At 42.3% G+C, this 23,616-nt stretch overlaps 1 protein-coding gene across 1 annotated transcript in view; it reads right to left on the reverse strand.

Moving 5' to 3' along the window:
- Positions 1–23,616, reverse strand: part of chd5 (chromodomain helicase DNA binding protein 5) — a 36,170-nt gene that overhangs the window by 2,958 nt on the left and 9,596 nt on the right. The window contains exons 3-39 of the mRNA XM_028405588.1: positions 20,848–21,066; positions 19,976–20,094; positions 19,176–19,417; positions 18,959–19,071; positions 18,702–18,828; positions 18,307–18,473; positions 16,809–17,027; positions 15,978–16,184; positions 15,396–15,607; positions 14,947–15,078; positions 14,712–14,820; positions 14,386–14,577; positions 14,013–14,213; positions 13,701–13,838; positions 13,482–13,603; positions 13,154–13,327; positions 12,904–13,045; positions 12,674–12,805; positions 12,475–12,592; positions 12,241–12,365; positions 11,889–12,135; positions 11,539–11,711; positions 11,086–11,260; positions 9,296–9,382; positions 9,116–9,204; positions 8,660–8,793; positions 7,144–7,288; positions 5,693–5,852; positions 5,530–5,609; positions 5,114–5,309; positions 4,909–4,995; positions 4,659–4,802; positions 4,064–4,172; positions 3,719–3,851; positions 3,408–3,603; positions 2,767–2,930; positions 510–636 (exon numbers count right to left, since the gene is read on the reverse strand). Coding sequence (XP_028261389.1) covers positions 510–636; positions 2,767–2,930; positions 3,408–3,603; positions 3,719–3,851; positions 4,064–4,172; positions 4,659–4,802; positions 4,909–4,995; positions 5,114–5,309; positions 5,530–5,609; positions 5,693–5,852; positions 7,144–7,288; positions 8,660–8,793; positions 9,116–9,204; positions 9,296–9,382; positions 11,086–11,260; positions 11,539–11,711; positions 11,889–12,135; positions 12,241–12,365; positions 12,475–12,592; positions 12,674–12,805; positions 12,904–13,045; positions 13,154–13,327; positions 13,482–13,603; positions 13,701–13,838; positions 14,013–14,213; positions 14,386–14,577; positions 14,712–14,820; positions 14,947–15,078; positions 15,396–15,607; positions 15,978–16,184; positions 16,809–17,027; positions 18,307–18,473; positions 18,702–18,828; positions 18,959–19,071; positions 19,176–19,417; positions 19,976–20,094; positions 20,848–21,066 — 5,656 coding nt within the window. The remainder of the gene's footprint in view (positions 1–509; positions 637–2,766; positions 2,931–3,407; positions 3,604–3,718; positions 3,852–4,063; positions 4,173–4,658; positions 4,803–4,908; positions 4,996–5,113; positions 5,310–5,529; positions 5,610–5,692; positions 5,853–7,143; positions 7,289–8,659; positions 8,794–9,115; positions 9,205–9,295; positions 9,383–11,085; positions 11,261–11,538; positions 11,712–11,888; positions 12,136–12,240; positions 12,366–12,474; positions 12,593–12,673; positions 12,806–12,903; positions 13,046–13,153; positions 13,328–13,481; positions 13,604–13,700; positions 13,839–14,012; positions 14,214–14,385; positions 14,578–14,711; positions 14,821–14,946; positions 15,079–15,395; positions 15,608–15,977; positions 16,185–16,808; positions 17,028–18,306; positions 18,474–18,701; positions 18,829–18,958; positions 19,072–19,175; positions 19,418–19,975; positions 20,095–20,847; positions 21,067–23,616) is intronic.

The raw sequence follows: 23,616 nt of genomic DNA on the forward strand, positions 1-23,616 counted from the left end.
GTGACAACCAGCCAATACTCCGTGCAGGGTCCACCCGGAGGATTGGCTGATGTTTTTAGTGTTTTATAGCTTCCACAGATGATTAATATTCTTCACTTTAATGTGAAACTGCCGAACTAATTGGTTGCTATCGGATTGAAAAGAGAAGTTACACTAATTTAACAAAAAGTGCATCAGAATGAAATCTCCTACCCTACCTTTAATATCTTATCCTGTCTGGCAGTAATTTAGAAGTAAGAAGAAATGTTCTCTAAAAATTCAATAGCTAAGATTATGGCATATATAATGAAGATAAATAATGACAATAATGATATGTCTGCTATTTGATTAACAAAATTGAGCTCAGCCTGCCTGTTAAAAAGATTCCTTAGTAAGTGACATGTGTGTAGACTGTTGCTTATAAACTGTTTACCAAAATGACGTAACCGACAGTAATCAAAATTTGATTGGTTGCATTATCAGCCTCCCTTTCCTGTTTATGTCCCTTATGATCTAATACAAATTGTTACCGCTGACGTAAGGTCCCAGAGGCATCTGACTGTAGTTGACCATGGGCTGTCCACCAGGTCCTCTGTATCCTCCACCAAAGCTGCTGCCGTACATCTGCGAGCAACCAAACGCACTCTGGCTGAAAGGCTGAAAACACAATCCAAAAAAGAAGAATTATCCAGCTGAGAGTTACATGTCATGATTTACAGTGGAGCTGCTCTGTCAGCTTGCTTTTTGAACCAGGATGCTATTTGCTTGTGTATAGTATAGCAGACAGGAGCAGCCAAGTGCATGAGGATAACAGCGCTATTTGTACCCACGAGAAACAGCCAATGTGGCTATTTTTATCCAGGTATAAATGGGTAAGACAAGATGTCTAAATCCAATGATGCGATTTGCGCCTAGTGCTGAATAGCTAATAGCTGATTTTATCAGGGGTTGCATAGAAAATGCAAGCACCCAGGTGTCTGTAGCTTATAATGCTATTCACACCCAGGTGGAATACGCAATGTTGCTATTTATACCCAGGTATAAGGTATATATGTCAGACAAACATCCAGGTGTCTGTGGCTCACAGTGCTATTTTCACCAAGGGATAGATAGCAGAATAGTAATTGTGGGTTGTTTAGTGCAAGATGAAGACAAATTATCCAGGAGAGGAGTGCACTAGCTAAGCATAAACAAGGTAGGTCTTAACTCTTATACCAGTTTTAGCTACATCTGACTTTGAATTAACAGAGTGCACCAAGTCTGAATGACCATGGTGCACCATGTGTCCAGGTAGACATGCATCATAACACCTTATGATGCATGTCTACCTGGATACATGCAAAGCCAGCAACACACTTCTATCTGAAGCGCATGCTAACTTCAGATATGGACAAAAAGGAAAATACAGATCTAAAATCAAAGGAAGATAAATGCTAATGAGAGTGAAAGAATAATGATTAGAGCTCTATGCAAAGCAGGAAAATCTTCTAACAGCCTGGCATACTGCTCTGTGATGTACACTGAGATGCATATCTCCCAAAGCATTGTGAAAGGCCCCATTTACACAAAATCTGAGCACAATCAGCAGCTGCAGGGTGGCGACAGCACCATGTTTCTGTCTAAACACGTGCTGTAGTAGAGGGAAGAGCTCTTCCTTTGAATCAAACAAGGTTTGCCTGCCAACGTGAGCTCACTGTTTGAAATGACCCATCAGTCTTTTTCTTGTCCCGTCACTTATTCATTATAAGAACAAGACGATGCCATCGTACTTTTAAGGTTGTGTGATCATTAATTGTTATTGTTACCATGGATATTAGTCAGATTATACCAGCTCCACACTAGTTCTAAAAATTATACACAGGTGCAACACATGCAAGGTCTTAAGTTTGAGTGATTGGTGCACACTGTGTCTGTAGTCAGAAAAGCAATTTGCACCCAGCCTGGACTAGTTGACGCAAGCACCTGGGTGTTGGCTGCCAAAAATGCTATTTGTGTTCAGCTGAAATCCTTCATGATATTTGCCTCAAGCCAACCCAGATGTTCTTGCCTAACCAAATTGCAGAATTAAGTAAATAGTAAAATTATATAATAGTAAAATTAAGTACATAAATAGTACCTTGGCACAGACATGATTAAAAAAGGACACAATCCACAGTCTCTTGGGTCAAAGTCCTGTGTGTCATTCATGCATTCCCTTTGCCACTGTTCACACTACCTCTGCTGACTGTCTAAAGACTTCAAATCTGCTGCCATGTAACTATTTTTACCCAGAATAGATAAAAAATAGTACAAAAAAATAGAGGAAAGCATCTCAATTTGCCAGCTGCCTCCTGTTTACGACCAGCGTTGGCATGGCAACCACTGCTAGAGGATATGGCCGATCAGAGTACTGAAATGATCTCTTGTATAACAGATAATAAAACTCACAACGGCAGGAAAGAGAAGAGTAAATGAGACAATGCAGGTTTCTGTTAAAGCCTTTGGGAGCAGAATGTGGAGCTCAGTAGTGAAAGTAAGCAACTTAGGGGAGATTTTTTTTCACATTGCACCTGAGGAAACTTTTGCACGGGGGAATAAAGAGTCTGTCTCTGTTATGGTAATAATGTAGCTGCTGAGTCGTGACTACTGAGGACTTCAAAGCTTTTGAGACTTAATCTGTAATGTACTCTGCAAAACTGCATTGTTTCCTCATCCCTGAGATGAATTATCATCTAATATTGACGTATATTTATTTTAATTATTTTTAAAAAACCACCTGACCTTCTTGACCACTATGCACCACCTCACCTGCTGCGGCGGAGGCTCGCTGCCTCGGCTGGTGAGGCGGCTCAGGATGCTCCGCTCAGACATCTGCAGGCGGGCTGACACCGGCGGGATCCTGGACAACATGTTGGGCAGTCGTGTCACATCTGCTTTCATGTCACTCAGAAGCTCTTCCAGCTGGTTCAGCACTGAAAGGACATGAGAGCACACACTCAGCATAACACAAGCGGCTTCCTGCTCAAGGGGAAAAACATGAGCAAGACAAATTCCAGGGAGAATGCATGAACAAGTTTTGTAAAAATAAATCCTAAAATAACTGATAAAAGCTAAATAATTGTTTGGTTCTGCCAAGAAGTAAATGCCATAACATTTTCAATTGGAAGATAAATCAGTGGGGGTCACACACAATGTCATTTTGAACACCAGGCCTCAGTTTTTGGCCTCTTCCCAAACATCCATCCCTCTAATCACTGTAAGCATGTTTTGATGTTGAGTCACATTAACATAAAATAAGGCTGCTGTCTGTTAGAGGCTCTTCACATGACGCTGACTCTCTGGATGGATGGATAAACCTTAATTTCCAGCTTTTTTTTTTCGGAAATTTGCAGCTTATAAACAAGTGACAGAAAATAAATAATAGGCCTTTTTGAGAGAGGACCGCAGACCTTTGTGCAGCACGGCGTTGGCAGGTTTGTTCCCAGCAAGAGACTCTTTGGACAGGTGCTGGTGAGACTCTGCCAGACATTCCACCTCAGCAAAGCGAGTATTGAGAGCCAAGGCCGGGTGACTGGGGTCCTGGGTCATATTCAGGTAAGCTGCCCGCCGCAACTGCTCCTCAATCACCAGAGCCTGCTCTAACAGCTACAGGGAGAGAGACTCAATGAAACACCGATATGACAGGGAGATATATATATAATTAGATATAACTCAAAATATTTTTGGTGTTTTTTAATATTTTCAAAAACTCCACAATTGCCTTAAAACGTCTGGCCAGGAACTTGTTCTTCATCTCTAAGTAGTTGCCCTTGTGCATCTCAGTCTTAAAGGGCTCATTCAGAATCGCATAACGCGGATCATTCTGAATGTCTTGCCAGCGAGCATAGCCGTGTCTGAGGTAGACACGGGGTCAAGGAAAACAAAGAGGAACACAGAAACTCATAAAATCCTTCTCTCTTAGTTTTATAAAGGCCTAGCTTTATATAATATCACCTCTCACATTTTGTAAATATCAGACCTTCAGCAGCGGCTTCCTCATGTCATAAGTAATCACATTCCGCTGCCAGATGTCGAGCCTTTCGCTTCAACATCTGGGAAAGGATACGTTACGATGCCAGCCAGCAACCAGTAGTCATGGCGACGGTGCCAGATGTCATGCATCTTTCCAGAAGATAGGGCAGCTCGCTCTTCAGTTTGCCAAAGGGTGTGCAATTCTGATGAATTTCACAAAACAAAACAAAAGATATTCAAGATGTTTCCAGCATTTTATGAAAAGGAGGAGAATGTAAATATACATGAAAACAAGATTCATAAAAAATAGAACACAGATCAATGTGGCATCTGAAATAACAGTAAAACACAGGAGTGATACACAAACATCACTCTAAAGTGTGAAAGAAAACTCATTTGGATTGACAGTTGTCTGCACACTATGTCTTGTAGACCATTGTGTTGTATGGAGACATTTTTACAGTGAAAAAGAAGAAGAAAATATATCTTGAACCCCAAGAAAAAACAGAGTGTAGGTGGGCTACTGTTGTAAGCTGAACTTTAAACCACAACATATTATTGATAATTTGTTGAGAATAACCTAATCTGCAGCAGAACAACTGTTTAATCAGGTCAGGAAGTTAGAAGAAGAAGTCATACTTTGTTACCTGGTTCTTTTAGAATCAAAACAAATCCAGGCGTATTCTTACCTGTAAATCCTCCATCAGCAATATTAAACATGAACTTGGTTTTGTATCCGTTTTTGTCCTCCTTCCTGCTCTCATCCATCTCATCCAGAGTGTCCTTGTCTCCATTTAATCGACCCTCTAGCATGTCTTCACCCTTCACATCGTCTGCAACAGAAATGACAGAACTATTTCCTCAAAGGGAATGTCTATATGTACTCAAAAATGATTTGATGTGTGCTTTGTTTAAGGATTCACAGCAGGAAGAGTGTACCTGGCTTGTTTTCTTTGTCTTCAGTTTTTGCCGGAGAAGAATCAGAATCTTTTTCTGAAGACTTCTCAGTTTCTTTGCATGGGTCCGCTGAGAATTTACCAGAAAAACAAAATAAGATTAAATAAATATAGCACAAACCTGCAGATGAAAAACATTCAGATGCAATTTGCACCAGCTGTGGAGGAGCAGATCATGCACCACTCACTCTTAGGTGAAGTATGACTGGATGGCGGCTCTGCCTGTTTGAAAGAGGACTCTTTTGGGTTAGCAGATGGCTCGCTCTTTGTGGAAGGTGACTCGGTTCTGCTCCTCTCATCTCGTGTTTTCTCCTCTGAGCTGGCCTTGCACTCTTCACTGTCAGCTGCCTTCTCAGCTACAGATGCTGCCTCTGCACTGGAGGCCTGTCGAGGGACAAACAGGCAGAACAACAGGAGGAGTAAGGAGGAAAGTTGTTAGAGGGCAGAAAGACAAGTTAAAAGGTGTCTGAGTTTGACAGAAGCGTCCTCCGAGGACGACAAGATGAGCTACGGCTACAGAGTGGTGACCCATGAGAAGACGGACAAGACAATAAAGCAGAACAGAATGAAAGCGATGTGTAGAGGAGGGAAAGAAGGGACTCACTTCCTGCTCTGATGGTTTCTTGTTATCGTGTTCTGTGGCCTCCTTTTCCTCAGCGGAACCCAGGAAGGACTCAGTCTTCTCTGCAGTCAAGAAAACATTTTTTTCAACCATTTCCTGAGCACAATATACACTCAGAGAAACCAGCAAAACATTTTGTCCTGACCTGGAGGGACGGGGGTTCCCGGCTGTGTAGCAACTGGGCTGGATGGCACCGGGGTGTTGGGATCAGAAGAAACACTCTCAGTCAGCTTCTTCAGTTCCAGTCCAATAGGAATCAGATCCGGAGAGCTCAGCTTCCCATTTATATGCTCAAACTCCTGCACCTACAGCAAAAAAAGAGATTCAAATGTAATAAGCTGCAAATCCCATGAGACGGCCTACTTTCTTCAAATAAGGGATTAGGAAGAACTCTGCTGTAAAGTACATGTAGCACACTGAAATTTTAATTTTGTCTGTAGCCGGATGCAAAAACTCTTCATGATCAAACTTATCCTTGTTTTAATGTCAACTTGCTTCTAATGTATTACATTTATCTGCCAGAGGCCGTGCAAAGAAAAAAAAAAGATTAATTAAAAAGTCTCATAATGAAACATTGAGAATAAAAAAGAGAATGCAGCAGATGTAACTACTTGCTGATTTGCATCCACAGTCCCTTAGCAGTGGAAGATTATAAATTCACAGGTCAAAACTACAATAAATGCTTTAATGTGAGTGGATTTACACTGAATACACAAAAACTAGTATGAACTAACACTATATGACCAAAAGTAAATGGACACCATATGAAACTTCAGGTCATCTTTTAGCTCTAAAGGTGGTGATTGTTTGCATTATTGATCGCCTGTGATTAGTCAATGAATGTATTTATACATTTTATGGACAAGTCAGATAGATAGATACTTTATTGATCCCCGGGGGGAAATTCAGGTATCCAGCAGCATTTAATTCAATAGAATTATAGAGATGCTTTGAGGCAATTCTATTGAATTGAATGCTACTAGATACCTGAATCCAGTAGAAATTGTCAGTAGAAATAGCCTGAATATGTTCCTGTTTCCAGTTTTCAAATCTTCTATTCATTGTTGCAGGTTTAGAGCGCATGAGTATTTAGATGATAACTTAAAGAAATAAGCCCAACAAACACATATGTAGGCTGGGTGTCCACGTACTTTTGATCAAAACAAAACTACTATATCGGAAAAATACAATGTATGAAGTTATATTGTATTTTTCCGATATAGTAGTTTTGTCAATTTAATGTCTGTTAAGTGATGTCTGTGAATTCTGCGCACCTTATTTAAATGAACACTACTGGATCTGGAACATACGACAGACTTTTAAATGGGAGTAAAGATATTTCTTAGGTTTAATGTCGCAACCTGATAAAGAACTTCGGAAAGACTTTGCAGCTCTTTTTCCCTCACAGGTGGAAAGGTGGAAAACACAAAACAAAACCTCCACGTTTGTATTTTGTATGAGGGTTAATTTGTACCTTCTTTCCTCTTTCTGCATTTGTTTCTGTCTTAAGGAGCCTGACCTACTTTTTTTTTCCTAATCTTGCAGCACCACACTCACAGCTCTGTGTTGAAGATGTGTTGGGTGAATATCTCGTACCTTTTTCCTGACAAGGGACATGACTCCGATCCTGGTGAGAACATGCTGACGAGACAATCCCTCTCGGGGGACTCCATCTGCAAAGGTCTCCGCTCCGTCGGCACCCGGCTCACATAAATGTCTCATGAACAGAGACACATAGGCCCTGAAGAGGTTTTACAGGAGATGTAACAAAAGAGACACCAGCAGTAACGGACGTGAGGCAGGAAGTAATACTGTAAGAATGTAATAAGAACATATGCCAACAGTAATATCTGCTGCATTAATGGCATGATATTATCAGCATATTTAGGAGTAAAGGTGGTAGGAAATTGGGCAGTAGTTTCACATGTTGAATTCATTTGACAAAACAAATTTGTTCTAGTGTGCATGTTTACAGAAGATGCATCTGCAGTTCAACACAAAGTCAAAGAGCTTTAGCTGTTTTGTCTGAAAACATGAATAACATCAGGCTTTGTGCAGTCTTTCAGAAAATTACACAAAGATTCAAAGACATAATAAAATGCCCCCCATGGCGCATGGATAAGTTGGTTCCTCCAGTGGTAAGTTTATCTAAGACTACATTCGTCCACTCTGAGCAGATAATTAAACTGACTGCCCCTATAAATAGTTCATCATCACTACACCTCATTACTTTTTTGGTGTTGCTTACAGATGTTTCTGTCCCACCCTGTGAGTTTATACAACAACAGGAACCGTATGATTATGAGTTGTGAGTCTCCACACAGTGTTAGCCCTAGTTTCGATGACTGAATTTTGAAAACACTTTTCTTTTCGGACAGGCAAGTTATACACAGCGTCACAGTTCACAGAGAGCACTCTAATCATCTGTTACATCGTAGCCATCCTGGGCCCTGTCACAGCTTTTATGATCTTGTTATTTTATGGACTTGGACAATAGAAGTTTCTTTTAAGTTGCTCTTTTGGATGACATACACTTTGTTAATGATTGGATCTTCTTGTATCTAAAATCTGTACATGGATGTCAACCAAATTCTGCTAAGAGTTAATGTGTAATATATTTTACACATTTAGGAGAGCACGTCACCTGCTCAGTGGTTACAGTTTTACACCTTTTACCAAGGGTCACAAACTTATCAATCAATCCTTATATCATTTTACATCTTACTAATTCATAACATAATGGGAATAAATATAAACACTCCCTTCATAGAAGTTGTAGAAATAATAACAGCAGTCGTATTGGTAGCAGCATTAGTTCAATCATAAGAATCTGTAGTATTTGTTCTAGTGCTGTGTAGCTAACTTGAGCTCAGAAATAACCTCTTATATTCTGAGTATGTATTTATGTCATGCTCCTTTCGGAGAAGGCCACACTTTACAAACTTTTAAATGAGTATACTAAAGCTTTTAGCCTGCAGCATTTACCACGCAGTGAGTGAAAAGTTGATGAGTTGGCCCAGAGCTGCCTCATAACACAAGCCCTTCCTGCCAAAAAAATATATATAATAACTCTATCTTAGTTTAAGAATAACAATAATATTTAGGGCTTCACCTGAACTCGCGCTCACTCTTCCCTTTCAGATCTCTAACCAGCCAATGAGAGTTGAAAGCATCCTGAGGAGGCATGCCCCAGCGCATGATGGCATTCAGGAAGGCTTTCCTCTGACGAGCATTGAACCCCAGGACCTTGACGACATGAAAACAGGCATAAATATATCTGAAAGGAGTCAAGTCAAAAAGTCAGAGTGTAAAATAACACAGACTGAGCAACCTCACAAATACATAGTGTGTTTTGGACTGAAATAACATTAGTATTGACCCTAATTCTATCCTTGTTTACACCGACTGAGCAGGAGCACAGGATCAGCAGGAGCTGTGATGCTTGCGGACATATTGCAGGATGGTTGGTTGAATAAAAACTATTTTTTAGAACAAATAAATACAGTACAGCCAGTTGTTGCAGGCAGATAATATAAGACAAAAAGGAACTTAATGCTGAAATTCATACCTCGATACTGCCTCCAACACGAGCCAGTAGGGGCGGCAGAGGTTTGTCTTTATCACCCTTGAGCTGCCGACGAGACTGTCTGCGCCCACCTACAAAAATACAAAACACACTTCTGTTAGAAAAAGATGCACCTTTATGTAACACGTTTTTTTCTGTTTCTTTTTTTTTTTTTATTTGTACCTTCAGGCCTCTCCTCGAAATCTTCATCCTCGTCCTCGGACCCCACAGAGTACTCCGACTGATTGTCTGAAAGATCATCCTGCCACTCTGAGCCACACATCAAAAAGAAACAGTACATTGCATTCACTTCTGCTGTTGGCCACCTGAGGGCGCCATGGCACTGCAGATTACTACAGACCACTACAGCTGGGCATGCAGGTACTGAAAGCACTTCTGTCCTCTGGAAGAGAGCTGAGAGCTGACAGATGATCACTTAAAAAGTAGAGTGTACTCTAGGCTGCGGTGAGCTGTGAAATCTTTTCACGCTCTTCAAAAGTTCAACTACAGGACAGCTGCTTTAAACGCCATTGAGAAGGCTACACAACTGCCTGAAATACAAGAGCAGGTAAAAAAAACATCCAGTGGCAAATTTTATAGAGCCCTTGTTAAGTATTACAATGTTAGAAGTACACCTAGTATTATCTAGGGTTAAGATAATGTTACACTATTGCCTCACTAATAGAGAGTCAAAGGCTTCTTTCAGTGGACAGTGTTTTGGAAAAATGGCGAGTGACAAACAGGCCTTTGATTTCCTTTGAAGTATGCATGAAATACACATGATACCAATTTAAAACACACTTTTGTACATCAACAAAAGTGGTACAAATACTTAAGCTAAGCTTTTACACTCAAGTGACCAGGGGCATTTCTAATTAAGCTTTCTATGTTAATAGAATGCTAAAATATCCAATATTATATGTATAAAAACATAGAAACAACTCTGGTGTCTGTTTTTTCATTCTTATCATGCCTCTGCATGTTTCACACAATGTCACTCAATGGTTCCCATTTGGCAATACAAAAGTTTTGTTGTGATGTTCCACAGTGCGTAATGTCTAAGATTTTCAATCCGTTTTCTGTAACACTAGTAGGAGCTTGTAGGAGGCAGAATAAGAGTGACAGTGATATGATCCTGCTTTAAGGAGTAGCCTTGGAAATCTTTTGGAAAAGAGCTCTCTATCTTTTCTGCAGTTTCTCTGTCCTTTTTCTTTATAGATATTTTTTGCAGGTTTTCTTTAAATGGCCAGCTGACAGTGGAGAGAGACAGGCAGGCATTAGGGTGAGAGGAGGAGGATGACATGCAGCAGCAGGTCACAGGCTGGATTCAAACAAGGGCTATTGCAATGGAGGACTATGGCCTCAGTTTGTGGGGTGCTTTCTAAGTGGGCACAGTTGGGGACATTTCAGGAACAGACCACTAGAAACAGGGACTGTCTGCTGACAAGGGGGGTGCCTGGTCATGTTATTTTAGAGGAACTATCTCTCTAATTAACAAATTAATTGTTTGAAGTCTATTTTCATACAGGCAACAGCTCCAACGAAGCACATGCAGTCATTAAATGCCGTGACAACACCTTACAGCTAAAACTGCTGGAAAGATTCTTCAGATAAACTCTGATAAACATGAACCCACCAAGCAGTAATAACGTCTCTTCCTTCGGTCTCAGCTGCCACCTGTCCTCCTGCCAGCCGGTAAGCTGGTGGCCAACAAAGCTTGTTTATTATTGTGTGTTCTTCTCCTAGGGGGCTCTTGTGTATTTCAGATTGTATTTAAATATGTGCAAGAATGGCAAATCCCGATGTCAACATTTAAAAGTGTCAGTAACAGAGCGTGGCTGCTGTTTTACAGACATGCTGCCAAAGAATATTTTCCCTAAGACTATCCTAACGTTGATCCAAATCGAGTCTTTTTGATGACATATGTGCGTATTGATAGACAATATCTGTGTGTGTGTGTTGGCACAGCCTACCTTGGTCCTCCTGGGTGGTATCATTGTAGTTGACCTGCTTTCGGATGCGTTTGCCTTTGCCTAGGTTCCGGGCCAGGTCCTCCTGCTGCTGCTCGTAGTGATGGCGCAAGAGCTTCTCCCAGTAGTCCGGGTCCACATTCTCCTCCTGCTTGATGATCTCCCGCTCCACCTCCTCCTGAACAAGAACACACACATACATAAATACAGTATATAAATTCTCATAAAGAGTGTTTACTGGTGCAAATTTTACAATGTCAAAGGCCTCTTAAAGCACCAAAAATGTATCACATGCTCACAGATGTGTTGAAAAATAACACAAGAACAGCTTTGAGTTAAAGTACCACAGAGTATCTTTACAATAAGTTAGAATCTGACATATAAATGAGATCTACAGCCTGCCGACAATCTCTATTTCAATGGTGTGACCTCATTTTAATGTGAAAATGTTCTCACCTCTCCATCTTCTTCTTTCACCACATACTGAGCCACTTTGAAGGAGCTCAGATACTCATTCATGTTCTGGATTTCTGTGTCCTCAGTGGCGTCCTGGCTGCGGTCCAACAGCTTAGAGATGGCATCGTCATCGTAGTGAATCACGCTGCCCTCCTCACCGTCTTTGTTATCACCTGTCCATAACAGGATCATATTTTAATGTCTGATAGGAGTCTTTTGAGAGTAGACAAACAGCATAAAAGAAAGTAAACTCTGAGGTATTGATCATCAAGCTCAATCTCAGCAGCAGCTTTATGGCAGTTTCTCAAAGTGGCAGAAAAAGTACAAGTGACTAAAAACTCATGACGTACCCATTGTACGTGCTGCCTCCATTTCATCTTTGAAAAGCTCCTCTGTGCCAAATTTGAGGATGTCGTCCAGTTCTTGTTTGGACATGGATCCGGTTTTGGAGCCCAGGCCAGGTCGTACCACCAGGTGGGTCAGCATCATTTTCCTCTTCGCTACCTGTGTAATTCTCTCCTCCACTGAGCCCCGAGTCACAAAGCGATAGATCATCACCTTCTTGTTTTGGCCGATACGATGAGCTCTGCTGAAAGCCTGCGAGAGGAGGAGAGAGAGTTACAGTGTGATGAAGAAGCTGAAGCTCCGCTGGCTAAATATGGATCACACATTGCATCAAAAGCGTGCAAGAGAAATCAGTACTTGGATGTCATTGTGAGGATTCCAGTCAGAGTCGTAGATGATGACAGTGTCTGCACTAGCCAGGTTGATGCCCAGACCTCCAGCTCGCGTGGAAAGCAAGAAGCAGAACTGCTGCGCGCCAGGTGCTGTGACACAGGAAGAAGCAGAAAGTTGCTGTGTGTGTTCCTAACAGCGTGAGTAAGCAAAAGCCAAGAAAAGGAAAACATGCACACAGATTCTGAAAAGAAACCTCACCATTGAAGCGGTCAATGGCCTCCTGCCTCAAGCCTCCAGTTATACCTCCGTCAATACGCTCATATTTATAGCCCTCAAACTCCAGAAAATCCTCAAGCAGATCCAACATCTTTGTCATCTGGGAACAAGATGGTGTCACAAGGCTTGTACTTGTACTACAGTTCACAGTGGGAATGCACACATTTACTGGAGTACTTACCTGAGAGAAAATGAGAACTCTGTGTCCTTCATCTTTGAGTTTCTTCAGCATTTTTTGAAGGAGTGTCAGTTTTCCTGAGGACTTCACCAGTAGGTTTCCATCATAAGAGCCATTGGGTAAAACTGGAGCCTCCTACAAGACAAAAATTTACCAAAAAATAAAAATCCCACTAGCTGATTGATGTAAAGCAGCTCCATCTAATGTCAGAAACATTTAACTTAGGTAGATACCACAGCAGCCACAGGAAACAGGTATGGGTGGTTGCAGCACTTCTTCAGGTCCATCATAATGTTGAGCAGAGACACTTGGTTCCCTCCACCTTTGGAATTCAGAGCCTCAAAATTCCGCGTCAAGATGAATTTGTAATATTTCCTGCAGGTCAGAAGTGAGACAGAGTCAGGGGAAGAGAGGTGAGAGGGAAAATCACAAAAGCATTTACTTTGCTGTCTTTTGCAAAGTAGGATATTGGGCTAGTCTTACTTCTGCATGGGACTGAGCTCCACTCTGACAATCAGCTCTGTCTTTGCGGGCATGTTCTTGAAGACGTCAGCCTTCAGCCTCCTGAGCATGTGCGGCCCCAACAGGTCGTGGAGCTTCTTGATCTGGTCTTCTTTAGAGATATCGGCAAACTCCTCCAAGAAGCCCTCAAGGTTACTGCACAGATTACAAATGATATAAAAAAAGGAAATAGTAAAATTCAGTTACAGAAAATAAATTCCTGCCTGAGGGACAGAAAATTGAATATATGATGTGAAAAGAAAGGTAAAAACAGAGGGAGTAAGGGTGATAGAAAAACATTAGGACTTACTTGAAGCGCTCAGGGGTGAGGAAGTTAAGCAGGTGGAACAGCTCCTCCAGATTGTTCTGAAGAGGAGTTCCAGTGAGCAGCAGCTTGTAGTAGATCTTATACCCGTTTAGAATTCTGAAAAACTGAACAAGACAAAAGATGATGAAGAGATGTGCTGTAAACAAGGCAGCTCTGTTAAACATCCCCAAGCGTTCCTGCTTCTGGAAACAAACAAAATACCTTTGATTGGTTGTTCTTCAGTCTGTGGGCCTCATCTACCACCAAACAGGCCCAGGTGATAGAGCCCAGAATGGCTTGATCTATAGTGATCAGCTCATAAGATGTCAGCAGCACATGGAATTTGATTGGAGTGTCTTTCTACAGGACAGAACACAGGGAAAAACTTTAACGAGTTTAGATGACTTACACGTTTTAAATACCAAACATATGATCAATCTTTCTGCATAATCAAAGGTTGCATATTTGTATAACGAGAGCTGTATAATTCTCCTTATTTAATGAAGGATGACTATGGAAGAGGAGCTACAGCACCTTCATTCGGAACACCTTGCGTCCTGATTTCACAGCGCTGTCCTCAAAGGTGAACTCGTTCTCCCTGATGATTGCCCTGCTGTCTTTGTCTCCAGTGTACGTCACCACATAGAAATCTGGAGCCCACATCTCAAACTCTCTCTCCCAGTTGATAATAGTGGAAAGGGGCGCACTCACCAAGAAAGGCCCCTTAGAATGACCCTGTCGAAAGAGATAGGAAAGACATGACTGAGTCATATTACAGAAAGAAACGCTACTTTACTTCTCTCATTGTACCATATGATTAAATACAAATCCACATCACCATTTATATTAAAAGGACTGCCATAGAGTCATAATGTTATGTGAGAGTGATGAAGGAGAGCAGTCTTACCTCCTTATACAGTGAGTAGAGAAACACTATCGTCTGCACCGTCTTTCCCAGACCCATCTCATCAGCCAGGATGGTGTCTGTGCCCTGAGCCCAGGAGAACCTCAGCCAGTTCAGGCCTTCCAGCTGGTATGGGTGCAGTGTTCCTCCAGTGGCATTAATGTACCATGGCTGGTGCTCAAATTTGATGGTTGGCTGGTGATGTAAGAATATGGAAGACACATGTAGCGGTCATGCTAGAGGTTAAACACTGGAGATATTTATTCCAGAGCAATTATATCTTTAACCTTACAAATAGTTGCTTTACACCTATAACAATGCAAACTTACATCTATGATGGGAGCATCAGGAATGACCTCCCTCTTTGGATGGTCCTCTTTAAGTTTCCTTCCTTTCCTCACCACAAGGGGGCGTTGATCCTCTCCTAAAATTTGCTCTCTGATAAAACAAAATTGCAGCAATAATGACAAACAACTAAAGCAAAGGGGTATCAGATAACAGTTAATTTTAAGAACTCTCACCTCACAATCAGAAAAAGCTTTTAAAAAAAGGTATTTAACCAACCTGTGGTCCCAATAAGAAGCTTTATAACTGTCATATTCTGGGATGTCAAAGTCATCCACCTCCCATGTGCACTGGTCGTATGGCAGGTCTCTCCATTTGATCAGGTAGTGCACATCACCGTCCTTATCAAAACTGAAGAGAGCACATGCATTTCAATCTGAGCAACATTCATGCAATAATGTATCCATAATCACATGAAAGATATGGTTTTGTTTTTATTATTATTTAACCCTAAAGCAGATGCTTTTTTAAGCAATGAAATAGAACAAGTAACAGTCTGAAAAGACAAGAAAAAAAATCTCATGTATTATTAAACATGCTTTAAAGTAATATGGAGTGTAAAAGGTGTCAGAGAGGCAACCAAAGCTTCCCTCTGAGGATCACAGGTCTGTAAAATAATCTGGCATTTCAAAGACATCACGGTGTGAGAGTTAACTGTGAGCAGCCACCTGTGGTTGAGTATCCGGTGGATAACCATCCACTCAGGTTTAATGCCATAGCGGTAGAAGCGTTCCTCCATCGCAGCATACTGGGGGTCTTTGCTCTTCCTCTTCTCGCTGTTGAGCTCCTCCTCACCGGAGCCATAGTCGTACGGCGGCGGCTCGTCCATGTCGTTCTTGCGCTGGTAGTTCCGATACATGACTGTGTGGTACAGCTCCAGCTACACAACAATTGATTCTGATGAGTTTCATTCTAGCCTTGACACCTTGACACAGCATTAAGAGTAATTTAATTAACTACAAAAGGGGGCTACAAAATAAATCACAAAAGCTGTCAAATCTCTGGAGAAATGTGGCTTCCACAGAGCCAAATCTGCAACAAAAAACAATTGCTCTTTCATCAATTAGGTGTCAGCAAGGTTGAAGAGAACTATCTCACTAATTGTGATTGCAGGTTGGATGGCAGGAACACTCTCATTCTCAAACAGCATAACACGTGCTAGTAAACCGGTCTCCGGGCTCATTCATTGTCGCCAAAGGGAGCAGAGATGTTAATTTGAGATCAGACCTGTGGCACTTCTGGCATCTCACCTGCAGTTCGCTGACCCAGGAGCAGTGCCAGTATGAAAGGCCGGCCCACTTTACAAAGAACTCCCTCTCTGGGTGGCCCTTGAGTGGAGGTTTGGTCAGCGGATCAGTTGGCTTGCCATCAGGCCCTGCAGGCAGTTCTGCCGGCAGCGGGGGATCTCCCCAGGTCCAGTGCAGGATCTTTTGTACTTTCCCTTTGAGGGGAGGGCACTGAGAGGGAAAGGAAGAGGTGCCGTCATGCATTTATTCTTAGTTTGTGATAAAGCAATGACACCTGAGGGCATGTAGAGTACAGTATGGGGATTTCAGGCAGGTCAGTCTAGAAACCTTCAGATTGTAGCTAATCCTCCACTCTCGCTACTTCAAAAATAACATTTCATTCATTTATTTATCTGAGACAATACTACTATTAATTAAGATCACATTGACAGATTTAGTTAGAAATCCAGTTTTCATTTGTCATCATTATTCCATTGACTTACACAGATAAGATATAAATTAGATCTTTGTTTCAAGAAAATCAAAACGGGAGTCTTCATTGGATTGTGACTGTTGAGTCATGTAAAAACAGATTGAATTTAAACTGTCACAGTCACCTCTATGAAATGATTATTAGCTGACTACTGTGGGTTTTGTGTGTGGGCTGATCCACTGAAACAAAGCACAACATTAAAAAAGAGAACCTTGTACATGGCAGGGACAACAGGGACAAAGTGTTACATGAAAAACAAGTGATGTGAATTTCGTATAGTAGAATCTTGTAAAATCGCTGTGTGCTAATATCGTCATGCATAACGATTAACTTTTTGTTTTGTATCAAATTCATCTGCTCACCATGCAGCGAGGACACAACCACTCCCCGTTGGGTATCTCTGGAAGAGGCGGGTTGAGGCAGTGGATGTGGTAAGACGACGGGCAGGTGTCGCAGCACAGAAGCTCCCCTCCATCTTTACACACTCTGCAAAACTCCATGTGGTCATCCTCTTCCTCGCCGGCAGCCTCCTCTTCTTCCTCCTCCTCATCTTTGGCCTCCCACTGGATGCCCTCCTTCTCCTGAGGGACACAGCAGATTTGATGCCGTTAAAGCTAATCCAAAATATCACTTCAATTTGCAAATATATTTGCTAATATTTTTATGGGGTTTGTTTTGCAGCACTGGAGTATTGAGAGCTGCAGGAGCCAAGCTTTGTTGTCTGTTAACTTATTCATCAATCATGAACTATTGATCTGTCAAAATATTAAAAGACAATGCTGTGTGTGACTTCAAATACACAAGCAGCATACTGATGTGAGGTTTTCACAGCAGAAAATTTAGATTCAAAATCTGGAGAGAGGTACTCCTACAAGGTCAAAAGATAAATCCACAGAGTCACAGTATTGTTATAATGTTGTCGTTTTTGTGCCATTTTATCTTGTCAGGGCATAAAACATAAAAAAACCTGGTGTTCTCTGGATGGTTCCTAATTACCCTAATTAAACTGCATTACTCAGGAGCCACAGTGTGACTCTCACCTGTTCCTGTTCTTCACCTGCCTGCTTTTCTCCGTCTGTGTTATATTAACCTCACAACAATGTTGGCCTGGCCCAAAAGGACACAAAGGAAACGCCAACAGGCGATGATACAGCAGGGCTTCAAAAAGTCAAATGTGACCCAGCCTTACACACCACAAAGCGTGGATAGCCAGAGGGAGAAAGAGTGTGGCGATGTAGCAGCACTTTGTTTGTGTGTCACCACAGAGAACGGAAAGTATCCACGGAATTTACAGGGACTACAAAGAACTGAGGACATCTTGGCCTGGTGATTTATATATGTTTATATATGTTCACTAACAAACCCCTGTGTGTGTGTGTCACCCACATCTTGAAAGTGTGAGAGAAATTTACAATCAGCCCAAAACATGAATGTTAGCTGGTGTGGACACAGGTTTAGCCGTAGGGCTCTACATTGGTGCTACCCAGAGCATCGCAGCCTCATGTCATCTACCTGCTGTAGCCACAATCACACTTAATCAAGCAAAATGTCACATTTTTTAGCACTACTGATTGTAAATTTTACAGGGGGTAAAATTATCATACAAATAACTGATGCTCCCCTCTTCACTATGGCAAACTAGTCATTACTAATTAGCGTTCAAAATTTGCCTTGCCTTAATCAGCACAGTGTGAACCTGTTTTGGGAAAAAAAATGTTTATTTCCCCAAATTTCTTAATCATAAAAGCCTGTGTGTCCGGACTGCTCAGTAAAGGGCATCCAAAATATCACCAAAACAAAAGATTCATAATGAGCCAAAACCTGACACCTGCCTGAATCTGATCAAACTAATCTACGTACACAGTGCGGACAGCTCCATTTTCCCTCAGGGGCCTTCTCCAGCTCGGGGTCCAGACAGACCAGGTGGTAGGCTCTGGGACAGGTGTCACACAGGATAATCTCTCCACCCTGCTGGCAAACCTCGCAGTAGTCCTGGTGGTCTGTCTCATAGCCATCGCCATCCTCCTCTGAGGAGAGAGGGCAAAAGGAATAATTAAATACTGACATGTCTATCATGAATCACACATGCCGCTGATCTGTAAGAAACAGTATAAGGTGACAACTATAGTAGAGCTTAAAAAAAAAGACATTTTAATGTATTCATTACCCATAATCAAACAGTCTGGTTCTGAAGGATTTCAGTGGGATTTTAAGAGATAAACGCAGCGCAGGGCAAGAGTAGATAATAAACATACTTTTTCTTTTTTTCCGCCCACGCCGGGCCTTTTTCTTGGTGGTGGCCCCCGAGGTATCAGAAAGCACAGAGGCACTGTGGATGCTGATGTCATCAAAGTCCGACTCCTCCAGGAAGTCCTCCTCACTCTGGAAAAGCACACACACAAACTAAAGAGCTGAGAGTCATGCAAAGAACGAAAACAAGCCAACATTCACGTCTGAGTGGAGAAACTGAGGAGATGAATGGAAACAGTCCAAGCAAAATAACGAGACGTACTGAGGATGCTTTCCTCTTCTTCCCACTTTGGCCCGACTTCGATTTGGTCTTCTTCGGCTTGGGTTTCTTCTTCACTTCTTTCACAGACTTGCTTCTCTTTCTAACTCCTGGTCCTGAGACAAACAGATCATAAATCACAAAACATCAGACATATTAACCCTATTTTTTGCTATTAATCCTGTGTGTGATGTTTCTGTCACAGTTGACCCGGCCTTACCCTTCCCCTCTTTGGTTTTGGCTTTTTTGATTGGACCTAGCTGAGAGCACAGTTGGCTGCTGCCGACAGACGTTGGCTGTGCCACGGTAACCGTTTCCACGGCGGCAGCCACAGCGGCGGCCACAGCGGTGGCAGATGCGCCTTTGAACGGGTTGTTGGCACTGAACTCTCGCCACTTGGCCCCTAACACTGTCATCATCTTTGACATGGGAATCTTCGGGTTCTTCTTGGCGATGAGAGGCCTGAGAAAAACCAGAGGGGAAAGGAGACAACAACAGCAGCTTTATTATGTCACACTTCATTCCTGTTGATATAATTCCTACTCCCCTCAGCACTGTAGGGAACTGGGTCTTGATTCGCTGACACTCCACTGCCCCTTAAGTTTTGTTCTCCGAGCTTTGCTGTGTGTATGTCATGTTTGTGATTTGTCAGGCAACAGCTTGAGGTTTGGCATGCTGGCCTGTGAAAGATAGTGGGTCAGAGCACCGAGTCCCAGAGCCTCCCGGCTGTCACAGGCATCCAGTAAGCAGCTGACTACACACAGGGGGCACTGCAGGAGCTCATGCTCCACTTTGTCAGAGCAGAGGCTTAGCCGAGCCAGACAGCCCCAGGTGAGACAGACTCTTTATACCAACAGCCGAGCTTTCAAGCTCAAACAAAAAGCGCAGTGTTTGCTCGTCACACCACACTCTAGTCTCACTGTGGAGTTTAGCTGGAAGACTCTTAGCAAGGGGCTCTGGCAATCAAGAAAAACTAAACATCACATGAAAGGCTAATCCAGACAAAAATTAGATGCTCGCCTGAGGAACTGGCTGAAAGCCTTGTAGTTGGTGATGGTTTTATAGTCGTCCTCTGTGAAGCCATACTGGACGTCTTCAAGACCCCATTCATGCATCAACTGGCTGGATGATTTGGGCTCCTGAAGGAGAGAGACCGACACATGTTCAATAATGTTTGCAAATAATATGTTTAAATTAAACATTTTATCAATTTATCTCACAGGACAGCTTCAGTATTTTTGACTGTCCGCCATGAATAATTTAGGAACCAAATTCTTTATGTAGAGGTAGGACACTAGATTTTTTAAGGTTTCACTGTACTTTCTTGTACAGATACAAATATACCTCTTCAAATGAATGACACTTTTTGAAGTACTAACAAAAACATCTATTGTGAAGAACAGTCAATTATTGACACATAAAATAATCAAACATCTGATTTTAATGGTGAATAAACCGGACACACCCTCACTCTATCTGTGATGTAGATCATTTGAATTCTAGATTTAAGATTCAATTATATTTTTTCCTGCTGTCTTTCTGATGGTCTTATGATTGAATTAATCATCATCATCAGCAGCAGCAGCAGCAGCAGCAGCAGCTCTGTCCTGGAGGTCAGTGAGGAGGGACAAAAGTCTTAAAGTAATGTATGAGAAGTGGTGAGTGAATGAGCAGAGCTTTCCCCCTTCAACAACCAGCAAAGTACCCTAGGGCAAAGAATTCCCCACTGGCAGCATGTGGCTGTCCGCAGCTCCTGAATGCATGTACGGAGGATTGGTGAAATTCAAACAAACAAACGAGATTTTATAAGTCTATCCTCATTGAAACTAAGACAGAGCCTTGGATGAGCCCCCAGGTGAAAGAAAGACCTACTTAAATTTAACTTAACTTACTTTCATGTTACCATCATCATCATCATCCTCATCCTCGTCCTCATCTCTCTTCTTCTTCCGGGGCTTCTTCTCTTTCTTCTCCTTGGGTTTCTTCTTCTTCTTTTTGGTAGAACCATACATGCTGCTCTCGCTCTCAGAGCAGATTCCCGGACGTTCCCTTTCCTCCTCCACCTCCGAGGTCTCCTCCAGGTCACTCTCCACTCGTGCCTGAATTCCTCCCTATGGCATTTGAGAAGGATGCAAAATCAAATAACTGCCTGCTGTTGATTAATTTAGTGTTTCTCTAATCTCCCTAGTTTTCTCTCAGATACAAAATGTGTTTGTAAGTGACACCTTCACAGGCTACAAGTATATTTTTACTCAATGAAAACTTAATCCAAGCCATTTCTTTGATGTAGTGCAGAGCTGCTGCCAAGCAGCTATTTTTATAAATGTAAACAAGTAGAATCTGGCTTTGAATCTTCAGCTCTCTACCTCAGGGCGTGACTGACTACAACTCGCATCAATGCAGATTCCTGGGCCACAATAAGATTCCAGGTCAGAAAAGAAAAGGAAATCTATGTCCACTAAAGAGACCCCATCTCACATCTAGTGATAAATAAGGGGGGTAATTCAAATATGAAAAAAGCATGGTATTAATTTGTGCCAGGGTTGAGGATTAGTGCTCCCACAGAGGCCACCCACGCTAAAAACATATGCTGTCAGTGTACTATAAACCACTCTGGATAAAAGCTTCTACTTGATGGCATTTGCATAAATTAAATTACATCATTCTAAAGTGTCACTGCTTCGCTAATATGATAATTCTCCTGCCTGCGATGAAATGCACAAATGACTTCAAGTCAACAGCGAGCTGATGAGGAGTCAGAGTCAGATCATGGGCGTTCACCTTTTCACAATAAAGTAAAACACAGCACCTCAAGCAGGCCAGCCAATCAGAGCGCAGAGCTGATCTGTGGACCAAGCTGCATCCTGCTGGGTTTAATATGAGACATCTGGAAGGCTGTATGGATTTAACAGTTAACAGGTGTTGTTTGTGTGTTTCATATGAACAAATTCACTGGTGTGCAAGTGAGAGAGAGGGGGGGGGGGGAGTGTGTCTCCTGTTTCTCTCATTAAGCACCTCTCACCTAATTACTTGTGTGTAGTTGCAGCAGTTCATATGTGCATGTACATTTTGTAGCATTTTATCCTGCACAATATTATCGGTGTGACTTTCCCTTTTTGTGCACAACACATAGGATAGAATATATTTCTGTATGTGTATACATATGAATGTTTATGTTTGAACGTGTGTGTGCACGTTCAGTGGAATAAAATTAGTGCACAGCGGCTTTGTGCTCTGCTCGCTGCCTGTTGCTCAGCAGGCCTGTGTGGCTCCATGGAGAGACTTGCAGGCGTTTTGCTCTGTAGCGCAGTGGAAAGGCTCACGTTGCCGCAGCACCCGCCAACCCTACCAGCAGCCTGGCTGTGTTGCCATGGTGACCAAATTTGAGCAGTGTCTGGCTCTCTCTCTCTCTCCCTCTCTCTTTCTCATAGTCCCCCCCCCCTCAACATCACCACCTCCTCCTACTCCTCCTCCTCCTCTTCTTCCTCCTCTCACTTTCTCTCCTTCACATCTCATAGCTCCTCTCCCTCACCCCATTATTTTCTATCTCACTCTATCTCTTAACTTCTCCTCCTTTTCTTTTTCCTTTCTCACTCTTTTTTTTTCTATCCTGCCACTCACTCCCTTCCAGAGAACACACACACACACACACACACACTCTATCACAGTGGCAGCCAATGGAACGGCGCCATCCAATCAGACACGTTTGCATAACGAGCTTGTTATGCAGAGGCCTGTGGTTGCGGAGCTGCACCCGTCTAGACAAATCTCATTTATGCATAAGAAGAAGGAGAAAGAGAGAGAAAGGGAGAGAGAGGAAGAGAGAGAAAAGGAGAGAGAGAGAGAGTAAATTGAAGATTGTGGATGGGGGATGGGGGAGGAGGAGGAGGATGGAGATGGAGGAGGGAAAGGCAAAGAAGCAGAACCACTATTGAGAGCAACTGCAAAGACAAGGTGGAACTGTGCAACAACCTCGTGGCGGCCCAGAGTTCAATGTTAAACACACATCACAGAGGCAGAGAGGACACAACAGCACAGCAACAAAGAGGGCGTCTCTTCTTTCAGAGGGAAGAAAATCAGATAAGTACTGATAACATAATCAAATTAGATGCTTCCCCATAATGGTTCAGCCTTGGGGAGATTGCTGTGGATGCCACGGAAAATATCAAATGAGCGAAGACGTGGATATTCAATAAAATCTCCTTCAACAAGAAAAAAACACGTCAGTAAAAAACGCTTTATGGTTCCAAAACAATGGCCTCTTTTTTTTTTGTTCTTTCCCAGAAATCAGTTCTTTGTTGACTCACAATCCCAGAGAGGATAGTGAAGTTATAAAAACAAGACAGAAGCCCATCTCAGACAGGCTGTATTTCAGCAAAATGTTAAAGCTACAAGCAGCTCTCTGACAGCTTCATGGAGGTTTTATTGTGGCCAAACTGCAGCCTCTTCTTCGGCCAATAAAATAAACTGCTTCCAATAAACTTGTATTCCCCCATATTTTGTTAAAAACAGGACACAGAATATCCGGCTGTACCTACAGTGTGTCCTCATGTAACCGCCGCAGATGAGACTCTCCATAGCAAACCCTCCTGCCACCGCTAGCTGTAACCTCAGACTGGGATGTGCCACTGACAGTGTCTGACCCCAATTGACGTTTGGCC

The sequence above is a fragment of the Parambassis ranga genome, chromosome 5, assembly GCF_900634625.1.
Source record: "Parambassis ranga chromosome 5, fParRan2.1, whole genome shotgun sequence".
Taxonomy (NCBI): Eukaryota; Metazoa; Chordata; class Actinopteri; family Ambassidae; genus Parambassis; species Parambassis ranga.